Source organism: Notolabrus celidotus, chromosome 6 (assembly GCF_009762535.1).
Source record: "Notolabrus celidotus isolate fNotCel1 chromosome 6, fNotCel1.pri, whole genome shotgun sequence".
NCBI lineage: Eukaryota > Metazoa > Chordata > Actinopteri > Labriformes > Labridae > Notolabrus > Notolabrus celidotus.
Window position 1 is genome coordinate 7,160,576 of NC_048277.1, and position 15,397 is coordinate 7,175,972.

Sequence of the window (15,397 nt, forward strand, 5' to 3'; positions counted from 1 at the left end):
TGAACACGTGTTTTCAAGGGATTTTTCTCTGTTGCCATCACTCAGGAGGTCCTTGTGTTTTACCTTCTTTTCACACTAAGTGCTGTTCATGATCGATCATTACCTCTGCTATCATATCATCAGATATCACACAGTGTTTAGACTTCTTTGAGGATGTTTCCCCTTTCATTATTGCAAAGTTTTACCCAGCTTGCAGCTTATTCCCCTCAGGTTTAGTTCATAAGGTTCTTATGTAATACACGTTGTTTGTATATCGCTGTTTTCAGTTCAGTACATGTCTCAAGTATACAAATGTGCAAACATATGCTCCCTACAGAGATAATGAAGCTGTTTTGAATATGATTCGACGTGAGGCTGAATGAAAACAAACGAGGGGCACATGGTTCAGTAACAGGAGCTCTTCTGGTTAAAGTTACACACACTTCACACTCAATTGTCCTCATATACTGAGCCCAGCGTGATATCACTATGGAGCTGTACCGGTTAAACTACATCACAATGTCTCTTTTTATTTATTTTATAACTTCAGAGACCTACAATGAGCCATCAGAGCTAGCACTTAGCAGTGCTAACGAGCTGGCTCAGGTTACCTAACAGGATTGCTTTAGTAACGTTATCGAAGGAGAAGTTCATAAGCTGGTGTTTCGCTTTAAACAGTGACCCTGTTATCCGGAGACTTTCAGCCGAATGAGTCTGTGGTTGTTGTAGTTAAAACATGTACTGAAAACACCCGAGTGAAAGCCTGTTGGTGTGTTAGTTCGTTAAAGACATGTCTCATGGTTGTGTTTAGACATGAAAATGAAAAACTAACCCAGACGAGGACTCAGTCTGTGTTTCAACAGCTGTTATGACTGAAACAACCGCTGACGCATTCAGCTGAAAGTCGCCAGTTAACAGGGTCACTGGATAAACCGAAACACTTGCTGGTAAACCTGGCAGTTAGTTATGAACTCAACTGCCAACGTAGACAAAAAAGCTGACACAAACAACTTTTCATTTCCGCTGTTAAAGACACTTGAGTAACTTTCAGCAGTCAGAACTCTGTTTTACCTCGATTTCAAAGTCTGGGAGGCTGAACGCGGTCCTGAACAGCGAGCAGAAGTGGGCTATGGCGGGGACTTCCCACCAAGACTGGATCTCTTCCACAGAAACGGTACATCCAGGGGACATTTTCGGACTAATAATTGGTGCACCTGTTGTGTCTCACATCCGAAAGTTTCTCACTCGACTTATATCGACTCCGGAACATTACAAACACGGGGAAAGTTGCTGTAGCCGTCCTGATCGGACAGTTGCCATTTCGACCCGCGGAGGAGCGTTTCAATCTGTTTCAATCAGAGTCTGATCGGAGCTGAACAGATGGGAAGGACCGTACCATCACACCACGACGAGGGGGGGAGTGTTTACTCATCTCTCAGAGGTTTACTCTATAAGAGCACAAAAAACACTCTGTGGTGTCAAACATGACGACTTCTTTACATTAAATGTGTTTTATTATCAGAAATGCTGCGCACATTTCAGTCTATTTGTCATTTGAGAAAATCTTTAAAGATGGTCGTACCCTATCGGCCTGATAGTGCGGTCCCCGTTTAAAGGGAAGTGTTTGAATGGTAAATGGATGATAAAACAGTAAAGTTAAACCAAGTCACTTTAATGTGTCTGTTTCTGCGGATGTACTATTTTATTTTCATGATTTGATATATTTTCTATCTTTATTTTTTTTATCAATACCATGTACATTATTAAATCACATGATTTGATACATTACAATAACTGCTTCCAAACACGCCAAAGTCCTTGAATTCGGTCCTGGTGACTTCAGTCGCGATTTGTACATTACAATCTCATTAACATTTTGTAAACAACAGGCCAGTGGAAGTTTGCAGCTATATACTACACAGGGGCTCCCTCTATCGCATTATGTGAAAAGTGCATTATTCAACTGGTCAGTCAGCAGTGAGTAACATGTTGCCTCAGATCCGCTCAGATCCCATGTCCATGCACATATCACTAAATTGTGATTTTTGCTTATTTACTATAAGAGCATGTCATGAGATAATCACCTAAAGACTCCCATGACAAATCACATACATGCGCAATACTTTGATTTCCCGTGCAACACCTCAATAACCATTTACAATATTGTAATTTATTCCATAACATATCTTATTATATTCATCTACTACATGTGCACTCTGACTTCGGCTAATTTAACTTATTTCATGTCTTTAAAAGTACTTCTTTACCTTTCTTTGTACAGATAGTATTTTCATTTTTATTTAGAATTTTTGTATTTGTGTTTAGGTTTATATATTTATTGTCCTTAATGTCTTGTTGTTAAGTACCAGTGTTCCAATCAACACGTCAAATTCCTTGTTTGTGCGAGCTCACTTGGCAATAAAGCTTTCTTGAATCTTGAATCTTGAATGAGATAACCCCCGTATTCTTACTGTGAACTCTTTCAATCAGAATGAAAAGTAACAATATAATACAAAAAGTAGACATACATCAGCAATATCAAAACATAAATCCCAAAACTCACACCCACCTAAGAGGCCCCTACAATCTGCAGCTTCTTTCACAACACTGCATTTATTTGTACCTGTACAGTAGGAGAAAAAGTTTTGCCCTGAAGGTGGCACCAGAGGGAAGGCTATGGTCTCCTTGAGATTAACGGTTTGTCTTAATGGGAGCACAAGTATGATTGGCAAATATCATTACATCAAAATGATCAAAATCTAGAATTAAATTTACGAGATGTCCTGTGTGCAAGCTGAGATATTGGCTTTAATTTGGGATATAAAGGAAGGTCATGTATTCTCCAACATGGAGTCAAATCATGAACAACATATGAGTTTCTAGTGAAGGAAGGCTCTGGTGATGGCTCACTCTTTATTGCAAGCAGTCCAGCAACTTGTGGTGTTAAACTGAGCAATATTTAGAAGCTAACTCTTTAAAATTAAATCTCATTTGAAAGCTGAAATGTGTGTACCTTAAAAACTCTATTTATTGATGTCATCAGTTTTCTTATTCAGATTTAGGATGGATCCATGAGGTTGATTTTATTATTAACCCTGTAACCCTGTAACTAGTAACCCTGACAATATTGGTGTCCCTCAATTACAAACCCCCAAGAAGAGCCGTTACATCACTGGCACTGACATGAATGGTAAAAGAGCAGAAGCTACACTGAACGCATTTGGGAACTGAAACCAGTTGAAATCATTTTGAAAGTGGATTGTTATCCCATCTAGTCTAATGTAGGACTTCAGCTGTTCAATGTCTCAGGGTCTCCTCTGTCATATTCTAAATTACATGGAGAAGCAAACATTTACACTGGGTGACTAGTCAGGACTGCAGGCGGGCCGGATTAGCACCTGGACTCTTTTACTACAGAGCCATGCTGTTGTTATGAGTGCAGAATGTAGTTTGGCGAAATAATAATAAGTCCTTCACTGATAAAGATGTTATCTACTTGGCAGCAGATGTTGCTCCAGAAAGCTGTCTAAATCATTGAGCATTAAAGGAGCTTTAACAAATGTGCAGGTTTCCCATGTCATGTGCTCAAATGCATCCACATACTATCATGGATACCGGTTTTTGAACCGACAACATACCAGGTGGTCCCTCTCCTCTTTAGAGCAGAGGGCACTGCGTCCATGATTTCCAAAAGGAATTTCAAATGTTGAATCACCAGACCTCACGATAGTTTTCTCTTTCACCTCCGTGCATCTTTAAAGGGTTTGGAGTGATGTCGCTGGTGTTTCAGGATCTGGCTTATACAGGGTTTTCATCTTTTCATGATCGAGTTTCAACTTGCATTTGTGGGTGCAGCGACAAACTGTGTTCACAGACATGGATTTTAGAAGTGAGTTTCAACTCACGCAGTGATTTCCACTTTTTTATATTATCCTGTCCTGTAGACGCTGAAACCCCTGTTATTTGCTATTTTAATGCTGTGAAACATTATTCTGAAATTGTTGAACTACTTGCGCACACAGTTCCTCACAGAGTGAACTCCTCTCTGTTTTTCCTCTGAGAGACTCAGCCTCTGTTATGCTCTTTTCATACGCATCATCATACTAGCCTTATACTGATGTCATCAATTGTGAGATTAAACTCGCTGCTGAAATCAAATTAAAAAAGGGCAATACATTTCATGAAACAATAAACGTTTTTCAGTTTCAAATTTGAGTAAGTTGTCTTTGTACTGTTTTCTACAAACATGGGGTGTCATTGTCTTGCAGATAATCAAACTGGTGTTATTTACATTTCACACAGCATCCCACTTTTTTATTAAAATTTGGTTGCAGATGGACAATATAAGACAGCATCATAAAGTGGTTTTACTTTAAAACTTTCTCCCCCACATGCAACATTAAAATCCAACATATGCCTCAGGTGGTGGGTGGTAAATCAGTTTGTGAATACCTGGAGCATGATATGTGAGTGAGTTGCAAGACTTAATTTTCACACAAACGTATTGCTACTTTTACCTCAGTGAAGAATATACTAGCTTTTCTACCCCAGCAGACTAACACAAGTTACAAGTTTGTGGTTTTATTTCCCAATGCAAGTATTCACGCTACATCTGTCCACACATAGTGATGAAACGCATCCTCAAAATCGTATTTTGGATAAACATGTCACCGGTCAAAGCATGTTTACCAGTTAAACTGTTTACTGTAATAACTAAGGAGCATATCTGACCAAATGTAAAACTGAATCCATCAATACTTTTACACTTACAGAGAATTACATGTGTTTAGGTGCTGTTAAATAAAAGGTGGTGTATGATATCTCTGAAGCATATTTTAAAATGTAGCGTAGAAGACCCTTTACCTACCTTTCAAGCATTTTCATTTGATTTTCAGACTCAAAGTTGAATTCTTTGTTCTCTCTTAAACAAGTTTTCCTTTGTCAAACAACCTTTGATCTTGAACTCTGGCTGCAGACATTATTGGTTGGAAACAGACAGACATTCTTTCACTTTGATAAGGGCTTCATTGAATCAGAGATAACCAGCAGTTTTGTATTTTCACTGCAAAGTAACAGTCTGTGGTGACACCAAGTGCTTTAAATATAAAGACAGCTAAAAAAAGTCATCTTTGATGCTGATGAGTGACATGGTCATTGATAGCAATTGTTTTTTTTCCATTAACAGGGATCAATACGTCAGTCGATGCTCATGAGAAAATACTTTAGGGGCAGTGAGTGGTTGCTGTGGTGGTCACATGCTCTTTTTGTGGAGTTTTTTACATAACTACTTGTCCTTTAATTACCTCTGTTTGCATGTTCCCTGATTATAAAATGACCCAGTTATAAATCTAAATATAGAACAGTTATAAAATGATTGGAGCATCACTGTTACCTTGGTAGTAATTGTAAGTCTGTGAACATTTGTGGTATTCATTGAGCAAAGTGGTATTATGTAATCCTTGGACTGCTGAGAGGAGAGCTCATTAGGAATGGGAAGCCTCTTTTCTTGGCAGTTTAAGTTGTATTTCTTATAAAGATGTTCTTGGAGAGAGGAGAGAAGACAGCTATAATTGTGATTATCTGACCCTGCAGAGTCTGTTGCGTGTTGTGGCAGCAGCTCCACATGCATGAGTTTATGTCGAGTTGTGTTAGTGCAGAGCTGTGTTGCCGGGGCTGTGTCACACAGGGAGTCACCATGAGAGGGAGGGACTTAGGCAGCAGGACAATGCTGGTGTTTGTGCAACGGCCCCTGAGTGGCGGCTGGCTCTCTCAGATCGCTCTCGCTTGACTACCATTGCTGCACACATTGTTGGAGTGAAAGGAAAGTGGACAGCTTGATCCTGTCTGTGGGATGCACCGACAGAGGTAAGATCCCGTTCCCCACTGCTGTGTCTCCGTGATGGAAAAAAATTAAGTTAATTTGAAAGTTGTCTCGTGGGGCTTGTGCTGTGTGAGCTGTGAGAGCGGGCTGTTTCACGGTGCAGTTTTTTGGGGGAAACAGAGGTCTGGGAGAGCTGGAGGTTCGCTCGGGGTGAGGCACCCTTGTCTGTGTTTTGGCAGGGTCACTACTGTGTGAATGAAAGCTGAGCTGAAAGAAAGTTTCACAGAAAGAGGCTCAGTGAAAGGCATGTGTAGAATGTGACCAGGGTCCGGCACTGGAAAAAGACAGGGTATGGGGAACTTAGTCAGAAAAAATATTGTGAGATGAAAAGCAAAGGTGATGGACAACTAAAATAAGATTCATGATGATTAACAGATTGCTTCCGTTACTCACAGGAAAACAGTGAGGTTTACAGGGATAAAAATAGAGGCGTAATGGAGGTGGACAGATTAAGAGAGAGATTAATTAGGGAGCTAAAGGAAAGGGGGAAGTCAGGGAAGGAAAAGGGAGAAAGAATGAAAGAAACAGAGAACATAGTAAAGGAAAACAGAAGCTGTGAACGCCTGATCAAGTTTTAACATCATCTTCTATCTATGATGCACAGTTTGTGAGCTAGACTACGTGCTTTTATACTTCCAGCACAGTAAAAAGAAAAAAATGTGTCAAATAAATTACAACACAAATCTCCTTTAAGTTCTTTTGTAAAGGATTAAATCAAATGTGGCAAAAGACTAAGTGTAAGCCCTTCATTTTCAGTTCTGCCCACCTACTAGATCAAATACTCTTATCCCTTTTAGCTCGCAGATTAGTGAGACTCAAGATGTTCTGTCTCAGTGTGGGAGTCCAGGGTTATGCAGCTATTCACTTTTATGAATGGTTCTGCCTGGATTGTGTAGATCTGACAGTCAGTGTGAGGTGTGTCAAGTCTCAATTGCAATAAAACCCTCCTACCTTTGTATAAAGCCATCACAAATGTCTATTCAGTGCGGCTGTTCAGATATACAATACATGTGGGTTGTAATGAACACAGTAAGTTTTGCACTCTTATTGTTTGCATGTGTTTGTGTGTCCAGGTGGTGGAGTTGGGTTTCTGTGTGAGGTCCATCAAAGCAGAGAGGCTGGCCAGGAGGCACAGATCAAACATTGGTGGTTTTGGGCACGACTGAAAATAGGTGTACATTCCTGCTGGATCAAAAAAGAAGGAAGACGAGGAAGAAGAGGAAGGAAGAGGTCAGCTGCTGCCATAATAAAAAGACGGTGAGCTGATTTTTTGGCGTTCATTGGCAGGTGATAGTCGGACTGTGGTGACAACTTTGGGCTGAGTGCCCAAGCGTGAGAGAGGAAGAAGAAACGTAAGACGAAAAGTAGGAGTAGTTGGAGGAGGAGGTTGGGGGACGAGGAGGAAAGGAGTAGTGGACCTGGGCCTGGAGCCCAAACAAAAGCAGGATGGCGCAGAAGAAGGTTAGGTAGGTTTCTTTACCTTGTTTGTTCAGATTAATGAAGACAATGTTCACTCAGTGGAAGCAGCAGCTGTGTTCATGTTGGTCTCTGATTCTGTCTTTGTGTGTGTGCTTGTGTGTGTGTTCTCTTTGTGTGCCTATCTTCTATTTCTGTCCATGAATGAATGTGTCATTTGCATGTCTTGTGTTGGTGACGATGTTTGCATGGGTCTGGCATGCATACATGTGTGCGTGTGTCTGTGTTGATCCCTTCACAGTCTCCCTGCTAAGCTGATTAATGGGGGCGTGGCAGGCCTGGTTGGTGTGACATGTGTATTTCCTATCGACCTGGCCAAGACACGCCTTCAGAACCAGCAGGGTGTCCAAGTCTACAAAGGAATGTGAGTAGGGCTCCCCTGGCCTGAGTTAACCTGGTTTACTGTAATTATTCTGCCACATAAGACGAGGGCTTCCTCATTACTGCGGTCTCAGCGTCCTGGAGTGATCAAGAAAGACAAAAGCCTCGGAGTTACTAATCTTTAAAGATACAGAACAGCTAGAGATGTTTCTTTTTTGCAAATGTAAGCTATGAATATCTCTGCTGCTGATGAGTGGTAATAAATGTGGCGTCTGCTAAACAGCACTCTCTAATTTGATCTAAAAACAAGTCCGAATTATATTCCAGCTCACATACTTTTCCAATGAATCTCAGAGGGTGGAGTTGGAGCTGTAAAACTCAACATACTCTTCCCATATTTGGACCACTATTTTTGTGTGTTTGTCCTGAACTCACTCGTGGGATTATTAAAGATGTCTGGCTGCAGAAAGTGTCCGATTAATGATAACTGGTTTATTCAAAACCTGAGAAATGTTTGATCAAATGCACTTAAAAAGATATATTCCATAACCTCTTCTGGAGATTAAGTTTTACTCAGAAACAAAATCAACCCATGCAGACTGACAGTGTCCTCAAAAGACACACTGACTCTGAATTTAGACTGCACACATCTGCTGAGCATCAATACTGCTGGATGAAAAGGCGTGGCCTTCATGTATTCACCAGCACAAACATTTCAGACTGTGGTTTTCCACTGTGAGTCAGACATGGGCACATGATGGGGATAACTTACTCCCTCCAAGGCCCAAATTACAAGGATTGGTTATTTGTTTTTGTGCAAGGAAACAAAACAAAAAACTTCCAGATAGATCCACCATAGAAAAAAGGAGCATTGGAGCAGACATGATGGCAGTAATGATGTTTATGAATGAAGTATAACTACAAATTTCACCTAATTGCTTGTTAGCAGAGTTACCAGTAATATTAATGAACAATGTCATGATGTAACTAAAGATCCAATTTATTTAAACAATGTAAAAAACTGACTGAGCATAAATAAGTCTCCTCTTTGTGTTTAAAGGCTGGACTGCCTGGCGAAGACGGTTCGCTCAGAGGGCTATTTTGGATGCTACAGAGGTATTCTTTGCATTTCTAATCCCTGTGACAAACAGCACTGTACGTGTGCTTTACTATAAGCTTAATCTTACCTCCTACGCTGTTGTTTCCCTGTGAGCGCTCAATCTTTTGTCATTGTAGCCTCACCCATAAGCCCATGATGTTGAGCTATAAGCTGCTGTGCATGTATGTTTGTGCTAGTTGTGTAACTCAATGGAAACTTTAGTGTGACATGGTCAGCAGCCTGATTATATTTTCCAGGAGCTGCTGTGAACCTCACTCTTGTTACACCAGAGAAAGCCATCAAGCTGGCTGCCAATGATGTCTTCAGACAGAAGCTCTCAAAGGATGGGTACATTGATTTTTGTCCTTCACATCGCACAATGAAGCTACATAAATATGTTCTTAGAACCCCTCCAGAGAGACGTAGGGTTTGTGTTGGTTCTGGCGACCCCTGTGGACAAAGCAGTAAACCCTTTCTTTTTGCTGATCTCATGCATATGTAGTGTTTTCAAACAAAATCTCATCCTTCTTTCTTTTAAAGGTCAAATGTATCTGAATCTGAATCTTTGCCCTGATTCTGCAGCTTGCGGTTAATTAGTCTTGTATGACACCTTCCCCACATCAGCAGTTACAGGCACAAAATTAATTACATTATTACTACATAAGTAATCAATTTAGTCACTGATGACCTTTTCTGCTTTTTTATGTCATAAAGAGGCATCAATATTAATTTCAGTCTGTTTTATCACCTGCTAAGAACTTCTCACAGGAGCTTTAAACAAAGTTACAGGTCCCAGCCATTAAGTATTGTACATTAAATTTGTTACCTTCACACATAAACTTAAATCAAACACAAATTAGATATTTTATTCATTTTCTGTCAGAGTTAATATTTTTAAATTAGGAGTCTAGCATAGCTGCCAGTATCCTCCAATATCTAACCTGACAATAAAAAAAAAAGTGGTTTTGGGGTATTTGTAGTCAAATGTTAAAGTTGTTATTCCTGAAAAACATATAAAAAGAGCAATGATTCATCCTGCACTTTGAGGTGGATTTCAATGTGGCTCCTTTTAAACTCTTTCTGGATTTTTACATCCCTCTCCAGTGATTAACAGGACTTCAAAACTAGCAGCTACAGGTCGTCACTGGATTTTTGTTTTAATGTCCTCACATTCTGTGTTGTTGTAGATGAAAATCATTTTTTTGGAAATAAATATTATAACAGAATAATACTTTCTTTATTTGAGATTGGTTAATGAGCACTATTTAAAATGTGTTCTTCATTTTACATTATCATTTGCAGGTTAAATAACTTTGTTTAGTATAACTTTAATACATCAGCACCAATATCCAACACCAGATATAAAATTACAATTTTTAATCATTGTTTGTTTGTGATGCTTTTATGAAATATAAGAAAATGCTGGTCTGAATTAAATATATATATACATAAATAATAAATGATGGTTCATTTACTTTATACACATTTGTCAATTGAAAATAATCATTATAACCCAAAACATAATCCTTATTATTATCATAATACTTCTGTAGTCAGAAAACCTTTAAATGATGTTGCTTAAAGGCCCTGTGAGGAGTTTATTACTGATTTTGAAACAGTCTCACCCTTAAACTGAAGCCTCTTTATGACCTACAGATTAAAATTAGATTATGAGGGATAAGATTGGTTATTTTTTTGAAATGAGTTTTAGTGTCTGTGTTCAGGTGAGATGCTCCACATATGTCAATATCTATCCCTCACCCTGAAGTGTCTCTGTCTAAAGCTCTGCTAAAGTTTTTCAGTGAGAGTAAGTCATCAAACAGGAGGAGTTTCTTTTCTTTAGATAATTTTCTTTTGACATAATGTTTTGTCCTCATGGCTGATACTAGAACAGGATTATCAGACAGAGAAACTATACAACCAGGGCGTTGCAAGCTAAAAGAGCTAAATGTCTATGAACAGGATTTAACGTTTATGCCTGCGTGTGAATGTGCCACGACTCTTTGAGGACTGAAGAGTTAAACCGTGTGCATATTTACGTTGTTCAGACATTTATTGGGACATATCAGCTGACATCATGACACCGGGGCTGTAACGGGTAACGTTAAACCGCTACATCTGCACACCCGCTGTAAGCTAACGGTAATAATTCAGAGTTTACTAAGTTTAGTCGTTGTTATGTTACAGTCAATAATTTTACTTGGCTACAAATCAATACATGACCTCCTGTTAAAAGTCGTCTGAATAAAGAAAAGTAGGATTAAAAAGAAGATCTGTGTTCATTCACTCGCACACTTTTGTAAGAGCCTCCTCTTTGGTGGGTGGCGGTGCTCATGGGAAATGCAGTCTTCATCCTGGACAAACATTACTGCCTTCATCCACAGGGATCACCAGAATCAACACAGCATGAGAACTCCTCATGGTGCCTTTAAAGAGCTGATGTGAGGCTGTTGAAATTGAACACATGTTGAGATGTATGATTCTTTAGCAAACTCTTGTCAGACAAACTAAATATATCAAGCTTGTGCTCTTACACTCATAATCACTGTATGGACCCATGGCCTGTTGTTATGTTGTTAATGCTTTATGACTCTCTACATTGTTTGCAGTCATTTGCCCCTGTGGGGGGAGGTGCTGGCAGGGTGTGGGGCTGGGACGTGTCAGGTGGTTGTCACCACTCCCATGGAGATGCTGAAGATCCAGCTGCAGGACGCTGGAAGGCTTGGTAAGTTTGTGACTGAGGTTTGATCTTTCTAGATACAGATACCAAAATGCATCTACCAAGATTCACTTCAGTTTAAAAGGATTTTGGCACACTTCCTGTTTTGATCTGACAGAAACCTGAGAGACAATGTTCATAGTCTATCTTCTGTTCGAGGTAGCATTAGCCTGTATGTGTTTTCTAACCTGAGTTTGTTTGTGTGTGACGCTCAGCTGCTCAGAGACCTGTAAGAACTCCAGCTCAGGCTGCCGCTCCTGGCCCAGCTCCATCACTGGTGGCCCCTCCACCAGCACAGCGGAACCCTCCACCTCGGGCCTCAGCTACCAGCATCACCTTGGAGCTGCTGAAGACTCGAGGACTGGCTGGTCTCTACAGGGGGGCTGGAGCCACCTTAATGAGGTCATACACACTGACATTAACACACACACTCATTCTGCATACATTCCCCACTGTTGATGCATGCTTACTTACAGATTCACAATAAAAGGGAGAATGTTGTGTATACTTCACTGCCATGTTGGAAACCACTAAAGGTGCCACATACATGAGCACTGAAATTGTGTTCACCAGTTTTTCTCCACTCCATCGCTTTAATGAGTTTTTTTTTCATTACATAACTCATAGAGTGTTTGTTGTATTTCCTGACACCTAATCCAATCAAAACCAATCAATAGATTCCTGCAGCTATGTCTACTGCTGTGCTGCAGCTGAATAGGGCCATGTATCTTTCTCTGGAGACTCCTCCCACTTTGTTTCAGTCCATCCCTTTTCTTTTGCAATGCATAAACAAACCCTTATACAACTTCCCTCTCTCACTTTTCTTTCCACCTCATTCCATCTGATTATTTATTCCAATTTTATTTCCAGGGATGTCCCCTTCTCAATGATATACTTCCCGCTGTTTGCCAACCTAAATGCTCTGGGCCGGGAAAGTGTGCCGGGACAGGGGGATGTGCAGGCCCACGCGCCATTCTGGCAGTCCTTTATGGCCGGCTGCGGTGCAGGCTCTGTGGCAGCTGTGGCTGTGACACCACTGGATGGTGAGTGGGGCAAAGGAACAGATCACTTATGTGACATGGAAAAACAGAACTGAGATGTTAATGAGGAATCTGATAGCTGTACAGACAGGATATATCTTATCTTACAATAGGATCTCAGGCAGCACTACATTGAAAATAGACAGCAAACTGTCCCGTGGTCTGACAAATCCACATTTGACGTTCTTTTTGGAAATCATGAAACCTGCTTCCTTTACTCTAAAAGGAGAGGACCACCTAGCTTGTCATCAACACACAATTCAAAGCCAGCATCCCTGATGATATGGGGATGAGTAAGTGTCCACGGCATGGGTAGCTTACACATCTGGAAAGATTCCATTAATGCTGAATGATATAAACAGGTTTTGGAGAAAGATATGCTACCATCTAGACAATTCCTTTTTCAGAAAAGACCTTACATATTTTTACACGTATAATCTAATAACTCTTGTAGTAGTGTTATTCTTTAGCTTTGACTCACAGTCTAATTCGAGTTGATGTAATGGGTTTCTTACATCCTGTTTTGAATCTCTGTACAGTTATCAAGACTCGTCTACAGACATTGCAAAAGGGTGAGGGGGAGGACACGTACAGAGGAATTGTCGACTGCACACGGTAAGATTTCGGCCCTCACAAAAAGTATAGTCTAAATATTTGTAATGGTGAAGAGAAATGTAACGTTTCCCTTCCTTGTTTTTCTCCTGTTGCCCTGTGTGTGCACTTTTGCAGGCGCATCATGACGCGTGAGGGCCCATCAGCATTCCTAAAGGGTGCGACGTGTCGAGCTCTGGTCATCGCTCCTCTCTTTGGCATTGCGCAGGGTGTCTACTTTCTGGGGGTGGGTGAGACAGTGCTTGGGTTGCTGGGATAACAGAGCTTGGCACCGGTGGTGGAGGTTTTGTTGTCTCTGTACAGATAATTTGCTGCTTTAATCTGCAGTAATTGACACTAGGTGAACGGTGACTACTGAGAGGGGAATTTGGCCACAATCTGCTAACCAAAGGAAGAGGGATGGTGGGAGGCTTGAAGAGAGGTTCTTTTTACTAACACGTGGATCACTGGGTTCACACTAATCAACTTTCGCTAGGTTTTTCATTCTGTCAGCAGGGTTCCATAGGTTAAACAGGGTCCTGTTTGTGTGTGTGTGTGTGTGTGTGTGTGTGTGTGTGTGTGAGTGTGAGTGTGAGTGTGAGTGTGAGTGTGAGTGTGAGTGTGAGTGTGAGTGTGTGAGTGTGAGTGTGAGTGTGTGTGTGTGTGTGTGTGTGTGTGTGTGAGACTAATCTATGGGTGTGTGTCCTAAATTGTTTTGGTTATCCCAGCATGTGGCTGTAATAAATATCCAGGTGTGTTCCTCTCAGCTGAGGGATTAATCTGCCTGGTTATTATGAGAGAGGTGCTGCATGTTGTTCAAGGCTGCTAACTTAAATGCCTACAAACCTGACCAATTGTGCGGTCATGATGGAGAACTGTGCATCATCCTATGTAAGTTCAATCTTCATCCTGAGATGTCAGAGCCCACACTTGGTGTTTGGCTCATCTTCAACTGTTAATCATTTCAACGTTAAACGTGTGTCTCTGTGAGAGCATCTCAATCTCCTTCTGCCTATCCTGTTATGCATTCCTCCCACTCCATCCGTGAGGTCTGAGTTGTAATCTTGGATGCCTTCACTGGATTGGGAGGTGCTGCCTGCCAGGGTCTGTAAGGTCACTTGTTAATCTGACGGTAATGCTTTAATCCCTGTATTAGCAGTACAATATACCCTAACACACAGCTAACTTCCTGCCTAAAGGCCATAGGTTAGACTGCTGGGCCGCTGTCTTGTAGCCTTGACTTCCTCTTCTCCACAGCTCAGCAAACAACACCTGGAGAAGCTGATTTACTGCTCTGGTTACACATTGATAAATTTTGTTGCTTCAAATGATGTGCGCACAACAACTAAACAAGAATGCAATTAAAGCCTTATTAATGCAGATAGTGTAAAGGATCAAAACTGTAAGTCTTAAGGGAGCTCAGTGGATACGGCGGGGTTCAAACATTGATTTGGTTCTTGAGTCCAATTCAGCGAGGACAATTATATTTGTAAGGCCCATGGAGAAAGTATGGCAGCTTGTCTTGCCAACTGTTTGCCATTTCTTAAGTCCACTGGGTGGCACTCAAGTTTTTTTTTTACATTTTTAATGCAAAACACATTTTGACTTGTGGCTAGAGTAACTAGGCTACTACATTTCCTCATTGTAGAGAGACCATAGCCTAAGTAAACTGTTTGTTTACAAACTGTAAATAAAGATATCTCATACAAGTAGATGTCTCCGTGTCACATATATTTATTTCTTTGGCTTTTGTATGTTAAGTGCTTTAGACAATCGTGAATCTCCCTTCTCTGCCCGTGCACGCACACACACACACACACATACAAAGACACAGTCCGTAAGAAAAAAACATTTGGCAAACATACATGACAAACGATCTCTTTAAAGATTTCATAATTCAAAGACGTAGAAAACTTGTGTAACTTAAAGTGTTCACTACCAGTCAAAAGTTTGGAAACACCTTCTCATTCAGGGGTTTGTATTTATTTTAATGATTGTAAACACTGTAGATTAATACTGAAGACATCAAAACTATGAAAGAACATATATGGAATTATTGAATGAACAAAAAAGTGTTAAACAAAGCAGAAAATGTTTTATATTTTAGATTCTGTAAAGTAGACCCCTTTTTCCTTCATGACAGCTTTGCACACTCTTGGTATTCTCTCAGTCTGCTTCATGAAGTGGTCTCCTGGAATGGTTTCTAGTTAACATGAGCCTTGTCAAGAGTTCATTTGTAGAATGACTTGCCTTCTTAATGTGTTTGAGACCATCAGTTGTGTTGTTCAGAG

The 15,397-nt window shown here is 40.5% G+C and overlaps 2 protein-coding genes across 3 annotated transcripts in view; one reads left to right on the plus strand and one right to left on the minus strand.

Annotated features, from left to right (window-relative positions):
- Positions 1-1,360, minus strand: part of LOC117814159 (cat eye syndrome critical region protein 2) — a 56,950-nt gene extending 55,590 nt beyond the window's left edge. The window contains exon 1 of the mRNA XM_034685304.1: positions 1,051-1,360. Coding sequence (XP_034541195.1) covers positions 1,051-1,170 — 120 coding nt within the window. The 5' untranslated portion in view covers positions 1,171-1,360. The remainder of the gene's footprint in view (positions 1-1,050) is intronic.
- Positions 918-13,872, plus strand: slc25a18 (solute carrier family 25 member 18). Of its 2 annotated transcripts, none has more exons than XM_034685311.1 (10): positions 918-1,153; positions 6,934-7,326; positions 7,578-7,700; positions 8,718-8,773; positions 9,014-9,104; positions 11,366-11,481; positions 11,691-11,877; positions 12,346-12,518; positions 13,055-13,130; positions 13,245-13,872. In XM_034685311.1, the coding sequence occupies exons 2-10, from the start codon at positions 7,307-7,309 to the stop codon at positions 13,384-13,386; spliced, it is 984 nt and encodes a 327-aa protein (XP_034541202.1). In that variant the 5' UTR covers positions 918-1,153; positions 6,934-7,306; the 3' UTR covers positions 13,387-13,872. The 2 variants fall into 2 exon arrangements, with proteins under 2 accessions (XP_034541202.1, XP_034541203.1); XM_034685312.1 differs by lacking the exon at positions 918-1,153 and adding an exon at positions 5,555-5,844.
- Positions 13,873-15,397: the final 1,525 nt, after the last annotated feature.

What these genes read in the sequence shown, in the direction of transcription:
- slc25a18 (XM_034685311.1), top strand. Translation starts at nt 7,307, where the DNA reads ATGGCGCAGAAGAAGGTTAG. An exon ending in ATGGCGCAGAAGAAGGTTAG is followed by an intron (nt 7,327 to 7,577) that starts GTAGGTTTCTTT and finishes ATCCCTTCACAG; the next exon opens with TCTCCCTGCTAAGCTGATTA. An exon ending in GGCTGTGACACCACTGGATG is followed by an intron (nt 12,519 to 13,054) that starts GTGAGTGGGGCA and finishes ATCTCTGTACAG; the next exon opens with TTATCAAGACTCGTCTACAG.